At 40.0% G+C, this 19,117-nt stretch overlaps 1 protein-coding gene across 3 annotated transcripts in view; it reads left to right on the plus strand.

The window, feature by feature from the left end:
- The window catches only part of htr4 (5-hydroxytryptamine receptor 4), a 170,362-nt gene that overhangs the window by 12,522 nt on the left and 138,723 nt on the right, over nucleotides 1-19,117 (plus strand). For all 3 annotated transcript variants that reach the window (XM_059650525.1, XM_048543482.2, XM_059650526.1), the window contains exons 2-3: nucleotides 10,544-10,741; nucleotides 13,159-13,240. In XM_059650525.1, the coding sequence (XP_059506508.1) occupies nucleotides 13,215-13,240 (26 nt within the window). In that variant the 5' untranslated portion in view covers nucleotides 10,544-10,741; nucleotides 13,159-13,214. The remainder of the gene's footprint in view (nucleotides 1-10,543; nucleotides 10,742-13,158; nucleotides 13,241-19,117) is intronic.

Below are 19,117 nucleotides of genomic sequence, written 5' to 3' on the forward strand. Positions count from 1 at the left end.
TCATCACCTTATACAGATCCAGACTGGCAGCTACGTCCTTTAGCACTCAAGTAGCTTATTTAGTAGTAACCACTTTTGGTGGTGAATGTTGAAGTCACCCACTCATGATGCATTCTATGCCCTTACTACCTGCAGTTCCTCCAAGTACTGTCAATAGTGAGGGATATTAATTCTCAGCTGATACGGGCTAGAAGGCAGTAACCAGCAGGAGGCTTCACTGCTCATATTTGACTTGATGCCATAAGACTTCATGGAGTCTGTAGTCAATTTTGAGGGCTCCAAGGCCAACTCCAACCCACCTGTATACCATTGTGCCTCCAGCTCTGGTGGTATGACCTGCCAGGTGGACAGTACATACACAGGGATGGTGATGGTGATGTTTACCATATTGACTGTAAGTTATGATTCAGTTCAGTTGCTCAACTGGTCTAAACAGCAGATCTCATAATTTTTTTGGCACAAGCACCCAAATATTGATAAGAAGTACTTAGCGTTAACAGGACTGTAATTGGTATTGTTCCAGTGCACAGTTTGTTGCTAAATGGCCATCCTTTGATATCCTTTCTATCATCATTATAGCAGCTTTAAACACAATGGTATGGTTTGCACGACTGGTTAAAATCCATCACTTTGTCAAGGGTCTGGAGTCACCTCCATCCCAAATCAGGTAGGATGGCTGATTTCCTTCCCTAAAGAACATTAGTGAACAATTTTTTAAAACAATAATCAGTAGAATGGTTACATGGCCACCATTAGGCTGGCGTATATTTCCTTTAAGCTTAAATTTTCACCATCCACCATGGTGGGATTCAAACTAATATCCTCAGTTCGTTAGCCTTGGGTTCTGGATGACTGTTTCAGTAACATTATCTTTAGACTACCATCTCCCCTCCAAAAATGAATTGATATTTATAGAAATTAACATGTATGTTACGGTAGCCATTACAAAGACCAGTCTACAAGATGACAAAGACTTAGATGTAAATATCCAAAAGTATAAAATGTTTTGGAAGGGTATAAAGTTTGGACAAGATGGGTGTGCAGCTCTGTTTATTAAGGATCACATTGGTATAATGGATAGGTAGCCTTAATTGTGGAAATCAAAATGTATGATCAGTTTGGATCGAGATCAAAATTGGTAAAAGTGGGAAATGGCATGTTGGCTGGTATGTAGGCCACTCACCAGTAGCCATTTGTAGGCCAGAGTCATCAAGAAGGATCAGGTGTTTGCAAGGAAGGTACAGTGATAATCAATAGTAATTAATCTATCTGTGATCAGATAGGATTGGCAAAGGTAGCCTGGATAATGAGTTTATGGAGCATTTTAGGGACAGTTTCTCATAGTAGCACTTTCTACAGCCAAGCAGAGAGCAGGCTGTATGAGATGTGTTAATGTGCAATTAGATGTGATTAATTAATAAGCTCATAGTGAAGATGCTTCTAATAGTGGTGATGAAATAAAACAATTGAATGCAGTGCAGTTAATTTAACATTTATCATGGAGAAAATTCTGAAATCTTTTATTCAGGAGGGTACAGGGGAATTTAGAAAATCTTAATGCAATCAGTCAACCAGGTTTTGTGAAAGTGAAATTAGGGTTGACTAACTTATTGGAGTTTTCTGAAGTAACAAAAGAAATGAAGAAATGGTGGTTTAGTTTTATCGAAGGCTTTTGACAAAGTGCAACACCAAATCCTACTAAGCAAAATAAGAACTCTACCCCTCAGGACAGCAAATTAACATGCACAGAGAATTGATCAGCTAACTGGAAATCAGGAGTCGGAGTGAAAGGGTCACCCTTAGGCTGTTGGGATATGGAAAGTGAACTGCCACAGGGATCAGTGCTGGGGCATTAACTATTTACAAGTTATATTAATGATTTAGATGAAGGAACTGAAAGTATGATTGCTATTTTGCTGATGATGCAAAGATAGTCAGGGAAGTTTGTTGCAAAGAGGACATAAGAAGTCTGAAAAGGGATATTGACAAGTTAACTGAGTGGGCAAAAATTTGGCAGATGGAATAGAATGTTAGGAAATGTGTATTGTCCACTTTGACAGGAAGAACACAAGGGCTGTGCGTTATGGAAATGAAGAGAGATTGCAGATCCCTGAGGTTACAAAGAGATCTGTGTATCTTGGTGCATGAATCATATAAAATTAGTTTGCAAGTATAGAAAGTGATTAATAAGGCAAATGGAATTTTGTTGTTCGTTGCAAGGTTGTACAGGGACCACATCTGGAGTACAATGTGCAGTTTTGGTCTTCTTATTAAAGAGAGGACATTATTTCATTAGAAACAGTACAGAGAGGCTTCTCTTGACTGATCCCTGGCATGGAGGTGTTCTGTGACGAGAATCAGACAAGTTGGGCTTGTATCCATTGAATGAGTTGTGATCTTATTAAAGACATTAGATCCCGGGAACTTGACAAGATTGGGTTCTGAAAGGATATTAACTCTTGTGGGAAAGAATAGAACAAGGAGATACAGTTTATAGATTGAGATGAGGCAAGATTTTTTTTTCTCCAAGGTTGTAAGTCTTTGGATTCTCTTCCCCAAAGAGTCATGGAGGCATGTTGGAATATTTTTTAAAGAAAGGCAAGTAGATTAATGAGTAACAAGGCAATTAGGGGCTATTCGTTGCAGGGGTTTGGTGGAGTTAAGGACACAAATCAGCATGAACTTGTCAAATGGCGAGCAGGCTTGAGAGCCCAAGTGGCCTGCTTTTGCTCACAGTTTATATGTTTGTATGTAACTTGCGTTCATTGGGTAACAGGAATGCCTGCTTCCCCCCTGCTTTTCGTCCTGAAACAATACTCACACCTGAAACTACCTTTCTCTGCTTTTCTGATTAATTTATTCCTATTACTGTTAAATTATTTAAATGGAATTTAAAAGTTGTCTCACCAGAGGTCCACACAGAAAATTGTTTTCACAATCCCTCATCAAAGACAATTCTTCATTGGTAATGACGGCTATCTTAGAGCACAGTTCCAAGTGAGAAAAGAAATCAATGAAAAGAAAACACTAATCTTTGCTTATTGAATGTCAGTTTAGTACACACTGTTTAAGCCAGGAGTTAGCTTGTGCCAATAAAGCAGTCCAGCATTTTAATTTTGAGAGTTATTGCATTCTTATTTTTAAGTGCTTCCGTTCTAATTGCCAGGAGGATTATTTGCAAATGGAAGCTACCCAAGATTAAATTGACTTTTTGTTTTCTTTGATAGGTTTGGAATTTGGAACTGACTTTCCTGGCAAATCTTTTTTCTAGCTTTAGCACAAGCCTGACAGATAAAACAAAATTACAACAGTGGAGAAGAAATCCCAGAAAATTAGGGGTCCTTTTCTATAGGCTGTTCTTGTATGAACAGGCAGAAAGTGATAAACCAACATCATTCCTTCTGCATTTGAAATTTCACTTCATCCAGAGCACTTTAACTCTACTTCTCAGTCGAGGGATTATTTTAGCAACTAGAATAATAGTTCAATTTTCTTCTATTTACAAGTTTCATATATATAATAATAAAGTGGTTAGTGAGAGTAAATATTGATTCCTTGATTGCAGAGTTGAGACAAATGTTAACAGGGAATAAAGAACTAACAGAGGTGTTAAAAAATACTTTAGGCTATATTATTGTCCCCAGTAAGGGAATGAATAGATGTGAAAAGGAGAAAAAAAAAACAGCCATCAATATTGTTCTTGCTACCTGTTATGTTCACCAGGGTGAGATTGTCTTTTTGTCCCATGTAGTGAAAATGACAGTCCAAGAGATTTTCACATGAATAGAGGAGCGGGGGAACGCAGCAGCAAAAGAACACTTGGTAACTAATTGATCAAAAGGAGGGCAATAGCTAGCACAAATGGTGATGAGAATCATCTCCCTCAATGGAAACAACAGAGCCCCAAACATTAAGAGAACAATGAGGAGGATCAAGGGGCAGAAAGGATTCAGACAGATGTTCACTGAGACCTGTGCCTTCATCACTGAAGACCTCTCACCCTGCATCAATAGTCACCACAATGTATCTGTAGCTGTCAAAGGCACTGTGACCTTAAACTCCTTTGTTTCTGGTTCCTTGTACAGGTCAGCTATGGAGTTTGATGCTATTTTGTCAATGGCTGCATACCATTACATCCTTCTGGTCATGGATACCCTCTATGTCACAGCTGGGCAATGAAATAATTTCACAACAGATACAGCCTCACAGGAATGAAAGGCAGTGTATTTTGCTGCCCATTGCTGGATTATCATCAATAACACCCATTAAATCATCAAGATACCTAATGACCAGCCAGTGAGATCCATCAACAGAAAGGCCTTCTGTTCCCTCAATGTTGACCTGGTCTGTGACCATAACAAGAGCTTCGTGCATGAGTGTACTGATTTTCTTGGCAGATGCTATGATGTTTTGGTCCTTCAGTAGTCCAGGTTGCCAGAGATTTTTAATCAATTCCCTTGAACCCTATGGATTGATTCTAGGGGACAAAGGGTTATGCCTTAAAGAGATGATTACTCACCTGTATACAGGAGACCCCAGCAGAGTCATAAAGGCAGTGCAATCTGATCACTAACAACCTTAAGAATTGAATCCAAACTTCTCCTGGATTTTCAACAGTTCACTTCACCCCACCATTCCAGGATTAGTCTTTAGTGCCCTTCCAGGTATCCTTTAATTAAAGTTAGGCAGCCAGATTCAGTTTGGAATTTCCACATTTCTTAACTCTCCAGAGACCTATCTGTTCTGACTTCCAAGCATCCTGTTCTGAAAGCAATAGCTTTTTTCCCTGCATCGTTGCTCCCTCATCTGTTTGAGTCAAACTTTGACAGTCAGTGTACAGAAAGACCAGCTGTCCCTTTTTCGTATCAATGCATTGCAACTGCATTCTGAAGAAGAGTCATATGAGATTTAAAATGTTAATTCTGTTTCTATCTCCTCAGATATTGCTGGAGCTGCTGAGCTTCTCCAGTATGTTCTGCTTAAATTATTATGATAACAGGCATTTGCTTTTCTGTAGGCTTCAGGCTTAGTTTCTTTTCCCATGACAACCAAATCATGTGGGTTTAGATTGATCTCCATTTTGGGACATTCGTTTTGGCTTAAATTCAAAGCTGTATTTATTTATTAATTATTGTGCCGTGTACTGAAGTACAGTGGAAAGCTTTGTTTACGAGCAGATCATAGTAAACAAAGGATGTACAGGTCAAAAAGACAAAAAGACTGAGACAGAGACATATAGATTACATTGTATAGGGTGTGCCCTAGACAAGGTCAACGTCAAGAACAGCATTAATTGAGGCAAGAAAGCCCATTCATCAGTCCAACGATGGCCTGGAAGAACCTGTTCCTGAACCTGCTCATGTATGTGCTCAGGATTCTGTATCTTCTGTCTGATGGAAGAGGCTGAAGAAGATCATTAGCAGGATGTGAGGGGCCTTTGATTATATTGGCAGCCTTTCAACGGCAGTGAGCCATGTAAATAGAGTCCATGGATAGACGATTGGTTTCCATGATGGCTTCGACTGTGCAGGCAGCCTTCTGTAATTTCTTAAGGTCCTGGGCAGAGCAGTTTCCATACCAGGCCATTATGCACCCAGACAGTATGCTTTCAATGGTGCATCCGTAGAAGTTGGTGAGGGACCTACCTGTGTAAGACCACCCAATACAGCCCAGCATTCATAACAAAGGAGAAAATATGATGCACCTCAGTGAGGCACTCGCTATTCCATATGAATTGTGTCTCCACTGTTAGCCACTGTCACACAGTGTTCCAGTTGTGGCCTCAGATGATGTGGAGGCCAGTTTGTGACTGAGATCCATGTGGCAGTTGTACTCATCTTACAGGTGTCCATGGGGCCATCTCTAGTGGTTGCTGCAATTATTATAAGGGCACCCTCTATTGTTCAGCTCTATTGCAGAGGGACTCCCACAGGCAGAGGGAACATGGATGCTGAAAATGATGAAAATACCCCATGAGGTGCGAAGCCCTCATTCTCCTTTCTGATATTCTTGGCCATGATTTCAGATGTCTGGAGATCATCAGCTGTGGTGAAACTGGCATCCAATCTAGACATTTTTACATTCCTAGAGTTACTGATCTTTGCATGTATCCTGTTCATATCCACATGCGGTTCCTACGTATGCTCTTATGTGATGCTACATATGGCTTTTCATGAGGTTGGCCACTCTCTCCAAAGGGAGATCATGCATTCAAAACCTTGAGCCATTGTGGCATGCATCAGTTGAATGGATTCCTCTCTGTTCTCAGCCCATGATATTGAACTGCCTCAGGTTATTCAAATAACTGGGAACAGACTTACTGTTGCAGTAGAATCTCTTTTAGTGTGGGACCCTGAGACCTGCATCTGTGTGCAGCTGAGCATGGCTGTTTCTGTCAAGCATCCCTTGAGGCAGAACTGCCCATAGTTGCTTCTTCCACTTGAACTGTGTTTCTCATTCATAGGCACTCTATCGAAACATATGGCCTGACCCACTGATGTAGAAGAATTATTTGTATAGGCTCATACAAATAGTGAAACACCTCCATCATTAATGTCAGATCACAGAGGACTGGGGCCTAATGGAAGATTCCAGTGATGTCCAGTCTAACCTTGTAGTTATCGCTAATAAATGCTTTCCACTTTCATTAGCATAATGTCAAGTCTCCATCTGTCCTAGGCTCCCAAAAACTGACTGTGATATTTAAGCTGGATGCCATTGATAATGTGCAGTCTGCAAACCATCGATGAGACTTCTCAGTCAATGTTGACAAAACACCGGAAATTGAAAAGGCTTTGGCTACAAGAATGCATTTGAGAGAACAACAATAATCGGAACCACACATTGTTACCATAGCCCAATGATGTTGACCTCACATTAAGGCGTTAAGCCTTTACCTCTTCCTGAGCCTGTAGGAATGGATTGATTGGTACCACAATTTCAGTGAAAACTGGATCACCTCTCACCTCCAACAGAAGTCCGATAAGCCCCAAATTAGTGTACTTATAGATGTAACCAGCAGCAATGCTGACTCCATTCTGAGTAAACAGTAGATGGAATAAGATGCTGCCAACTATGACAATATTAATAAGGCCTTTGATTCTCATTTTTGTTTCACAGTACAATCCTTTCATGGTCCAGGTAAAACTTAGCGTTGCTATTCAGGGTTCATTACATATTTTAATTTCTTTGCCCATAATCTGTGTCACACAGTAACTAAATGTGAAGATGCGAGGACCCCAAGAACTCTGACAATTCAGAATGGGAAGGCAGAAGGTGATGTCACTGCCATTGCGTTGGTCCTCATTTTGGCAGGAAATATCTGACTGGTGCCAAACCCACACAGCCATTAATATAGGCTGCAGCTCTAGCAAGCAAAGGGGCCACTTTAGAGCGATATCCAGCAGCGGAGAACTTCTAACATCAATTTAAAAATTCGAATGGAGAGCAGTCTGGCCAAAAGTTGCCATGCAAAATACCAATGACCATGAAGTGCCTTTTTGGGTGAAGTCATGACTCAAAGATGATTTTTAGTGTGCTGGATACTATAGTCAAAAAACACTGGACAAATTTCCAGGAGATGAAGTGTCAATTATTTCTGTGACAGAGTCATGGCTCAAGCCTCATTTAATCCAGACATCAAAAATATAATTTCACTGGTCAGGGCCACTCAACTAAAGGTGATGGGCCAATTGTCATGCTTAGTGTTAAAAACTAAGAGCCATTATAATTAAAGCTTCAAAGGCCAAGGAAATAATGAGATTAATTATTCTACCTGAGACTAGAGTGTACAGTTCTTTTGGCTGTTATCACCAGACCGCTTGTGCGGTTCCTCACTTCATTATGAATCCAGATGGGAGACCACAAACTGCTAAAGCTTCTTCATTTACCCATCGTGGTTGTTAGTAATGAGACTAGTTTAAATGAGATAACAAGGTGTATGGCTGGATGAATACAGCAGGCCAAGCAGCATCAGAGGAGCAGGAAAGCTGATGTTTCAGGCCGAGACCCTTCCTGAAACATCAGCTTTCCTGCTTCTCTGATGCTGCTTAGCCTCTTGTGTTCATCCAGCTCTACACCTTGTTGTCTCAGATTCTCCAACATCTGCAGTTCCAACTATCTCTGAACCAGTTTAAAAGAGAGTCCTTTTTCTTGTGGATATCTTTCTCCCAAACCAAAGTAACTTGTGTTTTGAAAGGAGCCAATTTAACTCGGCTTCCGTGAATTAGTGAGTTAAGTAGAAAACAAGAGAAGACTTAGTAATGTAACACTCATTGATTCAGACTAGAAATAAGACAATCTAAAAATGTAAAAGTATACAAAAAAACCAGTTTCTGAGTTGTTTGTGAAGAGTGGATAGTTGAACATTGCAGCCATTGCAGGAAAGGTTACTAATGGCATTGATATTGATAGTGGAACTGAGATATCTTTTGAGAGATTTTTTTCAGCATAGGCTGAATGAAGTTCCTTTCTCCTGTTTTATTTTCAAACTGGTTTGCAGTACTCAGGGTGAGCATGAATATTCTTTTAATGCAAAACATGGGTATCTAGGGGTTAGTTTTTACCTGTGACCTTCATAGCACACTAACACTGGAAGCTAAGATGACATATTCTAAGAGCATTTAGCCCCACTAGTCCACTCCAGTAGAGTGGCAACTCACCTCTTAACCCCATTCTTTTATATTTCTGGAGGGTAAAACATACATTTGTGCAAGACATGTCTTTTTGCCAAGGGAGGGCAAGTTAGTCAGCACTCCACCTCCTCATTTTTTCTTGTTAAGTCTCTCCCTGTTTGATGTTTCCATGACAATTTACATGTGTGTCTGTCCATGACATTCACATGGAACCTTTCCAGCCAGTCACTGAATTTAAATCTGCAGTTCTGTTTTTGTAGCTTTCCTCCATTTAAAAATAATACATTTTGGAACTAAAAGAAAAAAAAAGTCTATAAATAATGTGGACTTCTGATCCATCATCAGAATACTACCTAACTTATTCAAGTTCAACTGTGTCCTTTAATATAACCACAAATATGGGCGACTATCAGTGGTTCAAGATTGATCAGGATTGGCTGTTATATTTATCTTTCCCCCGTCAACAAATTCTTGGACCAGTTGTAGTAACTTACCTGATATTGTGGTTATATTCAGTTCACTCTCAGTACCACAAAAACATGTTGGCATTGTTCTTTGTCGCACCAGATTGTGTATTTACTCACTGATTCACTGGGAGCAGATCTAACCCTATTTATAGAATGCCTCGTTCAATGTTATCTATAGTATACAGGCTGGAGAAAATCTTTAGGACACTGGCATTTTACCTATTGTTTTTAAATCCAAACCTGAAGATATACTGACAAAATTCAAAAATAGAGAGAATATTCAAGTTTTTTAAAAATTGTGATTGTCCAAAAATCAGATAATACTGATAAAATATTGATTTCATGCAAAAGGGAAGTAAATCATAGCTTGAAATCTTGAATTCTACAAAGTGTGTGTATTTATCTGCTGTCCAGTTATGTTCCTGCAGTTGCTATAATGGTGACTAATCTCAGCGTTCTTAAGGCACAACGCAATAACAATCAGTCATAATTAAAGCCACAGTAAGGATGCTACATTAATTCCTCAACTGCAGTGCAAAGATGGCAGAAAACATTCATAGTACTTAAAGACTATGTAAAACCTATTTTCCAAATAAATTGATTTTTTTTGGATGCACAAGGCAACATTAACCCATTTGCACCTTCACCCAGAACAAATTTCTACACCAAAATGTCACATTAAATCCAGGAACACTTTGATCAAACTCATTGTCTTGAGCCCCACACTATAGAGTAAGGATTATGAGGCAATGGATAAAGCTAGAATGACTTATTGAAATAATTCTTGTCAGCTCCAGAACTGTACTGTGTTATGTCATAAACAAAATATTGCAAATGCTGATAATCTGAAGAAAGAGAAAATACTGCAATTATTCAGTATGCTTGGTAGCATCTGTTGAGAGAGAAACATTTTCAGTTCATGACTTCCATCAAAACTGAACTAAAGTCTATGTCTCTTTCCACAGATATTGCCAGACCTGCTGAATATTTACAGCATTTTCACCTTTTATTTGGTACACTGTGATTAATCCATGCACTTCATTTTAAGCAAACAGGAGAGGGAAATTTTCATATCACTGTTGACCTGTTTGCACTTAAATCAGGATTGTAGTGACATCAGAATTTTGCTTTGTTTGATGAATGTAGGAATTCAGAATCCTGTGGCTGGTAAAATGTGATTTGCTGCTATTTTATCATTGATCCTGAGTACAGTCCCAGTCTCTGCAAGATAATTGAAAATCTGGAAATCTCTCTGACCAAAATATTGAACCTATGTTAATTAGCAATTTAAAAATTGAAATTAATGCTATTTTATTAAGCAAGAATGATAAGGGTGACAGAAGGGGAAAGATTAATTTAAGGTATAAAATGCCTATTACATAATTGATTTGCAGAGAAAGCTTGAGGAGTGAATGTTACTTTTGTTCCTGTGATCCTTCCTAGAGCATTATACGCCTGCAAACTGGAAATAGGTGACAACATTAAGACTTTACTTACTTCTCAATTCCACCTGACTACTGTTAATACCCATGATCGGTGCCAATGTGCAGGCAATCAGTTCCAGTGAAAATTAAAGACATCTTCAACTTCAGTCAGAAAAGGATGAGTACAGCTTTGGATGGCAGTTTTTGACAATTCCTTGTAAGTTTTAGATTTCTGTATTGAATGAACGTGCTGCTGTATATCAAACTATGTTGTTAATTGCTCTAAAATTATGCTGTTTCAGCCCCAATGCTACACTAATTATAAGACAATAAGAAATAGGCACAGGTGTAGGCTGTTTGGCCTTTCAAGCTGCTCCACCATTCAGTGGGGTCATGGCTGATCCAAAGTTCCATACATTCACTTCGCTGCCTTTCTCCATAACTCTGAATTTAGCCCAGCTTTCAGGGTGTCAATGACTTTACCCTCTGTATATGTTTTTCTGATTTCAGCTTAATATTATCCTTAGCTTCCTTGGCTAGCTATGATTGGTCTATCCCTTTCTTAGAATCTTCCCTTCTTACAAATATAATTTTGCTGAGAGACATGAATTAACTCCTTAAATGTCTGCCACTGCTTACTTACTGTCATTCCTAATAAGCAATCCACCCAGTTCACTTTAGTTAATTCTATCCTCATTTCATTGTAATTGCTTATATTTAAGTTAACACAGTTGTTTCTACCCCTAGTTTCTCACTTTCAAATTGTTTATTAAGATCTATCATATTTTGATCAATACTTCCTCGGGGATATTTTACTCAGAGGTTATTTATTAAACTTGCCTTATTACCCATTGCCACATCAAGATAGCCTGCTCTCTGGTTGGCTCCATGACATATTGCTCTGGCAAACTATCCCTTATACATTGATTATCATAGCTACCCTTTCCAGTTGATTAACCCTATCATCATGAAGACTAAAGTGACCCAGAATGATTGCTTTTTTTAACATGCTCTAATTATTTGTTGATTTATGTACTTTCCCACAGAATGGCTACTTTTTGAGTATCCTACTTCTACTACTGCCTTCTTTTCCTTGCTATTTCTTACCTCCGCCCAAGTGGACTCTACATCACCAAACCTAGATCATCTCTCACAACTGTCCTCAATTCATCCCTTGTAAATGTTAACTTCCCAGCTTTGATTTCCTTTAACTGCAGCCTCTTATTGGCAATGAGGTCATATTCATTTGTCTCCATTGTGCTGTCAGTTCATCTACCTTATCGCAAATGCTTCATTCAATAACTTTCAGTTTGTTCTATTATCAAGTTTCCCCAAACTTTTATGATTCTTTGGTACATAATGACCTAATAACATCCTATCCTCAGATGTTGCAGACCCTTCACATTTGGTTTGCTGCTCAAATTTCTACCTCTGGATTATCAAACTGTGGTTTATCACACTTTACATTTTCTACATTTTCTAGCTGTATTGTAATGAGATTTCAAGAACAAAATCAACTGGCCCCCATGCTAACTTATCTAGGTTGCCTGTGAGAATTTGCTGGCCACTGCCTCCCTAAAAAATGGTCCAGTGAGAATCAGCTTGATTATTTAATGTTTTTGCAGTCATAATCAAATTATGACAAAGCAGTGCTCCTTTTACTTTCTTGGGGTTGCTTTATGTGTGTCTTTGTCATTGTGATTTTGTGATATCATGATGTTTCTAGTAACTGTTTTACTTGGGCCCCATGTTCAATTTCCTTGTTGCAGTTGAACCCCTAAACTTTCAAAAGGTTACTGTGTCGACATGATCTCAAGAACCAAGAGATATATCTGGAAAAAATCACCCTACAAATGATTGAAGTTGACTAAAATTACTTTGCAATTGAATCAGCACAAGGCATTTTACTCTTATTGCAGGTTGATTTTGAAATCTCTCAAGTGCAGATAGAAAAATGAGTCCCTGGTCTTGAATATGCCATCAATACTGGTGTAGAACCCATATTTGTGTATATAAGTAGCCACCTCTCAAAATCTTTATTAATGATCCTTCATTCAATGTGGGGTCTAAATGCCAACTTACCACTGCCACAAAACTAAAGCAGCACATAGATGAAAAATGCAGATGCTCAACATAAGCTTTGATAGGTTCAGTATTGTGCCAGATGCTTTAATATAAGTTAGAACATAGAACATAGAACGGAGAACAGTACGGCACTGTACAGGCCCTTCGGCCTATGATGTTGTGCCAAACTTTTACCCTAATCCTAAGGTGTATTTGTTTTGTTATGAAAGATAACATTTCAATGCAAAAAGAGATAATGGGAACTGCAGATGCTGGAGCTCTGATGAAGGGTCTAGGCTCGAAACGTCAGCTTCTGTGCTCCTGAGATGCTGCTTGGCCTGCTGTGTTCATCCAGCTTCACACTTTGTTATCTTTATTTCAATGCAAAAAGGCCAGTTGTGAAAACCATTTGCATAACACTTTGTTCCTCATCTGAACCACTTTAAGATATGTCGAAGATATGATGAGACATGCATTAACCCAATTATGTCTTCATTTTATTGTGAATTGAAAAAGTAAAAACAAATTCAAAATCAGCAAACTAATTTTCAGTTCTTGTTTTATTTGTAGGACAAGTTATTCTGTATGGGCACTAAGGTCAGATATTTACATGTTGATTCCCTGTGATGGATGAAGCTGATGTAAATGAGAGGTATGGAAGTAATGTCATGGAGAAACTTTTACAATTTATGAAGTCTTTAGAAGTTCAATGTGGTGTCAAACATAGTGTAATAATTGAAAATCTATGTGTGCAATTCATGAACATCAAAGTAATTGTAACAAAAACCCATAAATGATTGTTTTTCTGCATATTTTCATAGGATCACAATTTATATGAATAATGTAATTTCATAATTTGTATTTACTTAAATTGTTACAACAGAGGCTGGACACTTGCTCTGGTTCCACAGTTGCAAACTAAAGTAAAAATATTTTTACCAGTTACCAAAATGACCAATCAAATACTTAATCAAAATTAAGTTTTCAACAGATAGATCTATCAACAGGTTTCTTAATAATCACAATTATGGGCCTATTTTGTATATATACATACAAAGCCTTTCAGTTTGTCAGTAATGTCTGTTAGTAATATATATCCTTATAAATATCAGCAAAACACCCAGATATACATTCTTCAGGAAAAGAGAAACAAAGAACAGGTTTCTCTGCAGGGATTGGCTTTATGAAGAAAAACACTTTAACCAATGGGACAAATACAGAAATTGCTGAAAAAGCTTAGCAGGTCTGGCAGCATCTGTGAAGATAACATGAGAGTTAACATTTTGGGTTTAGTGACCCTTCTGCAGATCTTACTGAGAAAGGTTCTGAGGAAGGATCACTGGATCCGAAACATTAACCCTGATGTTCTGGCCATGGTGGTCAAGTTACTGATCATGTACATTTGGCTCTGAAGTCTTACAAACACAGATTCTTAGACAAAATCATCTTGTGATGTTCTTTCAAACATTCTTTAAAGAGAACAAATATGTTTCACTGCAAACTGATATACTGGAGTTTCTTTTCAGAAGTGGGACAGATCAACTCGGCAGTTCATTGACAGCGAGATTTTCTTTCACTTAGCTTGTATCTAACTTAGTTCATCTTTATTGGGCTTTCTTCCAACTGAAGCAAATAAAACAAGCACATTTACAAGCCAGTCACTATTCAAAAACAGCAAGGCCCAAGCAGTTATCACCAGTAACGTCGTTTCGAGGGAACCTTGTAAACAAAAGTTTACAATGTCCACAGTCAATTTTCAATGCGTTATTAAGAAAAAAAAACACTCCAAGTACGTTCTCAAAACTTCAAGTAAATCCCTATTTCCACAATCCCTCAAAACACAAATGATTCACACAATATTAAAATAAAGTGCCATTATTACAACATCCTTAATTTGTACCCTAAGCAAATTTTAATTCTACCTGCCTGGCAGAAAGAGTGTAGGCAAGCACTTTGAGTGGCTAATGGGACATACATTCACATCCGGTACCTGCACAGCTAAACGTTTTGCTCTTGAGAGTTATACTATTATGCAACTCTTTATTCAAATACATTGGTCAAATCTTCTTGAGAGCATCAAGGCTGCATGCATTTCTGCAGCCTGTGAAGACTCCTACAACCTGAACTTTTTGAGATTTTTCACCTGGAACTTCTGGTCCTGACTTCAGCAGGGATAAGGCAACACCACCACCCCTATTAAAGACCAGCAAGAGAGGAATTTGTTCAAAGAGAGGGCACATTGCCTTTTTACCATATTGCTGTCATACTTAATTAAGTTTTTAATGTCTTTCAGTGGATAAGTGAGTGAGTGGATAAATTGGAGGCTGGCTGAGTGGTTGGGTGAGTGAGTGAATGGTTGGTTGCTTGGGCTGGGACAGGGCGTGAGTGAATGAGTGCGTGGGTGAGTGTGTGGGTGGTTGAGTGAATAAATAGTTGGGTGTGGTGTTAGATAAGAAGTTGAATAAGTCTATGAGGGGTTGAGTGAGTGAGTGAGTAAATGAATGAATAGTTGAGAAATTGGCTGAGGAGAGTTTGAGTTGGTGAATGGGTGAGTGAGCTGATGAGAGAGTTAGGGACAGAGTGAGTGAGTTTATGGAGTGAACAAGGGAGAGGGTGAATGTATCAGAGATAATGGGAACTGCAGATGCTGGAGATTCCAAGATAATAAAATGTGAGGCTGGATGAACACAGCAGGCCAAGCAGCATCTCAGGAGCACAAAAGCTGACGTTTCGGGCCTAGACCCTTCATCAGAGAGGTGAATGTAGATCTGGGTGATGGGCTGAGTGAGCAAATGATTGAGTGATTGAGGGAGTAAATGAATGAGTAAGTATGTGAGAAATGACAAGAGTGAATTTGGGATTGGGTGATGGACTGGAATGAGTGTTTCTATGAAGGGTTTAGTAGTGAGTGAATGAATAGCTGTTAGGTGTTATGTGAATTGGTGAGTAAGTGAATGAATGGGTGAGTAAGTGAGGGAATGATTAATTAGGATGTTAAGCCTATGGGTGAGTACCTGAGTTAGTGCATGGATGAGTAAGCAACTGTGTGAATGAGTGTGAGGGAGTGATGATTGGGATTGAGGAAAAGGGTGGTTGACTGGGCGAGAATGTGGATAAGAGAGAGAATGAGCCAAGGAATGGGCAATGTGCTGAGTCAGTGAGTGTTTGAAGGAGTATTTGATTAGGTGAATGGATCAGTGGTGAATTGAGTGGATTCCTGAGTGAGTGAGTAAATGGGTGAGCAAACGGCTGGGTGTTGAATGAGTGGGTAAGCTTGTGTGTGGCTAGATGAGTGGGTGGGTGAGTACATGAATAAATGGGTTTGTGAATAGTAAAAGGATAGGAAAAGAATAGGAAATATAACTGGGGGATGGAGTGGGTAAGTGATTGGGAGAATGAGCAGTTGAGCAGATAGGGCAGTGGGTGAGTCGGATCATCAGGTCAGGGGGCTAATGGTGGAAGAGAGAGTAGGGTCAGGGTTTTGGGATTTGGTAAGGCAGTCAGGACAGGCAAATTAGGTTCTGTGGTAGTGAGTGGGAAGGGTCAGTTTTGATGCTTAGTTATGACGGCCGTATGGATCCTGATGTGCAGCTTCCAATTTAAGTTCCAATTTTGATAATAGTGGTACTGGAAGTTTTGGGCCATTAATTGAAAATTCAAAGTCAAACCAGTGAATCTGTCAGGTTGATTTGGATGGCACAGAATAAAATCACATTCCATCATATTCTATGGTCAACATTTATATGGTGCAAACACACACCTGACACAGAACCCAAATTACACGTTGATGATTTTACATTCTCAAATGTTTGATTGCACAAATCACTCATTATAGGGTTGGTTACTTTCTAAAATAATCTGTCCACAAGCAGACCTAGCTGTGCACTAATAGTACTGATTCCAGATATTTTGATGGCTCAGCTGTAGTTTCCATGGCTACCAGTTTCACTGATTGGGTGTCTCCATGGAAACAGTGGTCCCTCTGTCAGAAAGATACACCGGTAGGAAACTTCCATGATCTTCTTTGCCTTCTGTCCATGCTAGTCATTTTCCAGACATAACCTCAATATCAAGTGAGAGGCACACTGCGAAAGAGGTGTCCAAAATCAAAAGGGGAATCTAGAAGTAAGCTCAGTGCATCTCTGAGCAATATTTTCTTACAGCCTGCTCATTATCATTTTTTTTCAGTTTTGGTGTCACTATCGTGAGAGTGAGGATGAGTAGGGCATAATCTCAACTACATAATTAAAGAGCCAATAAAACAGATGGAGTTTGGGCTTGAAGCGATAGAAGGCATGCAGTGGCAATGGATTCAGGGCATTAATTCTCTGAAATGCAACTCACTGATGCTTCTTTTGATGTATTGCCGTGGTCAGTGAGGAGCTGGGAAAATAAAAAGCCACACTTTAATTTCTATAGCCCCTGTCTCAGAACTTCTTGAACAGATTTACAACTATTGAAGCACCATTGCATTGTAGTTAGGAGATAGCGAGAACTGCAGATGCTGGAAGGTCAGAGTCACAGTGTGGTGCTGGAGGAACGCAGCAGGTCAGGCAGTACCTAAGGAATAGGAAAGTCAATGTTCCATGGCACAACCCTGCAACATGACTGGGAAGGGGGAAGGGAGCTCAGAAATAAATAGGAGGGGTTTGGGGCTGGCAAAGATAGGAGGAGTGGTGATAGGTGAATGCAGGTAGGGGGTTGTGGAGATTGGTCAATGGGAAGGGTGTGATTGATAGGTGAGAAGGAAGATGGACAGGTTGTGTCAGGTTAGGGAGGCGGGATGAGAGGGAGGGCTGGACATGGGATGAGGCCCGGGGTGGGGAGATTTTGAAACTAGTGAATTTGATGTTGAGGCCAATGGGTTGTAAGCTCCCGAAAGGTGCTAGCTGTCGTGGGGTTGTTCCTGATAAAGGGTCCCAACCCAAAACGTTGATTTCCCTGCTCCTCTGATGTTGTCTGTCCTGCTGTATTCCTCCAGCTCCACACTGTAACCATTGCACTGTCGTTGCTGGTTTAATCCGGGATAGAGGCAGTCTTTGCCAAGAATTGGAGGAAACAGCCTATTGCTACAGTAAAGCATGGCTAGAGGTGACTCAGCAGGTCAACGGTAGGAGGATTATGGCATTACGGTAAGGAGAGGTTCAAAAAACTTGGGTTGTTTTCTCTGGAGTGGCAGAGGTTGAGGGAAAACCTGACAGAAGTCTATAAGGTTATGAGATGCATAGATAGGGTTGACAGTCAGAATCTTCTTCCCAGAGTTGAAATGCATAATACTAGGGGTATACATTTAAGATGAGAGGGGGAAAGTTCAAAGGAGAAGTGAAGGCTAAGTTTTTTACACGGAGGGTGGTAGGTGTCTGGAGCATGCTGCCGGGGTGGTGATGGAGGCAGATATGATGGGGCATTTAAGGGGCTTTAAAGTAGGTACTTTAATATGGAAGGAATGGCGTGATCTATCCCAAGGGCAAGCAGAAGGGATTAGTTTAATCTGGCGTCATGTCTGGCACAATATCATGGGCAGAAGGGTCTGTTCCTGTGCTGTAATGTTCTGTATTCTATGTTCTGTATGCCTGGATTCAGTGCAGGTACTGCCTTAAGGATTTAACTAGGTCAAGCAAAGTGAGTACAATTGCAAATTCATTTCCTTCACTCACTGTGTCATGTCAAACTAACTTAGATTCAAGGCATTTAACTTGTAAGCACATTAATCCTTCTTTTTCACTGTACGTCCTCATTCCCCTATCTATCCATTGACTGCTTCTGTTCACCTGGAGATATAGGCAATTTTATTTCTCTCCATTACAGTCACCCCTACCAAATATGCTGCATACACTGGATAAACTCATACTATGACAGCCATTCATAGGTCTGTTCTTTCCTTTATTGGATGCAGAGAGAATCAAAAATGAGAGCCCGCAGATAACAAATCAAAAGGAGGGAATGCTGCAGTGCCACAATGATGCCACCCGAAGGTTGCAGGAACAGTAACTCATATTCCGCTTGGGAACCCTGCAGCCCAATGGTATCAATGTGGACTTCACCAGCTTCAAAATCTCCCCTCCCCCCACCGCATCCCAAAACCAGCCCAGTTTGTCCCCTCCCTCCACTGCATCCCAAAACCAGTCCAGCTCTTCCCCTCCACCCACTGCATCCCAAAAGCAGTCCAACCTGACTCTGCCTCCCTAACCTGTTCTTCCTCTCACCCATCCCTTCCTCCCACCCCAAGTCGCACCTCCATCTCCTACCTACTAACCTCATCCCACCTCCTTGACCTGTCCGTCTTCCCTGGACTGACCTTTCCCCTCCCTACCTCCCCACCTATACTCTCCTCTCCACCTATCTTCTTTTCTCTCCATCTTCGGTCCGCCTCCCCCTCTCTCCCTATTTATTCCAGAACCCTCACCCCATCCCCCTCTCTGATGAAGGGTCTAGGCCCGAAACGTCAGCTTTTGTGCTCCTGAGATGCTGCTTGTCCTGCTGTGTTCATCCAGCCTCACATTTCATTATCTTGGATTCTCCAGCATCT

The sequence above is a fragment of the Stegostoma tigrinum genome, chromosome 13 (assembly GCF_030684315.1).
Source record: "Stegostoma tigrinum isolate sSteTig4 chromosome 13, sSteTig4.hap1, whole genome shotgun sequence".
Classification (NCBI taxonomy): domain Eukaryota; kingdom Metazoa; phylum Chordata; class Chondrichthyes; order Orectolobiformes; family Stegostomatidae; genus Stegostoma; species Stegostoma tigrinum.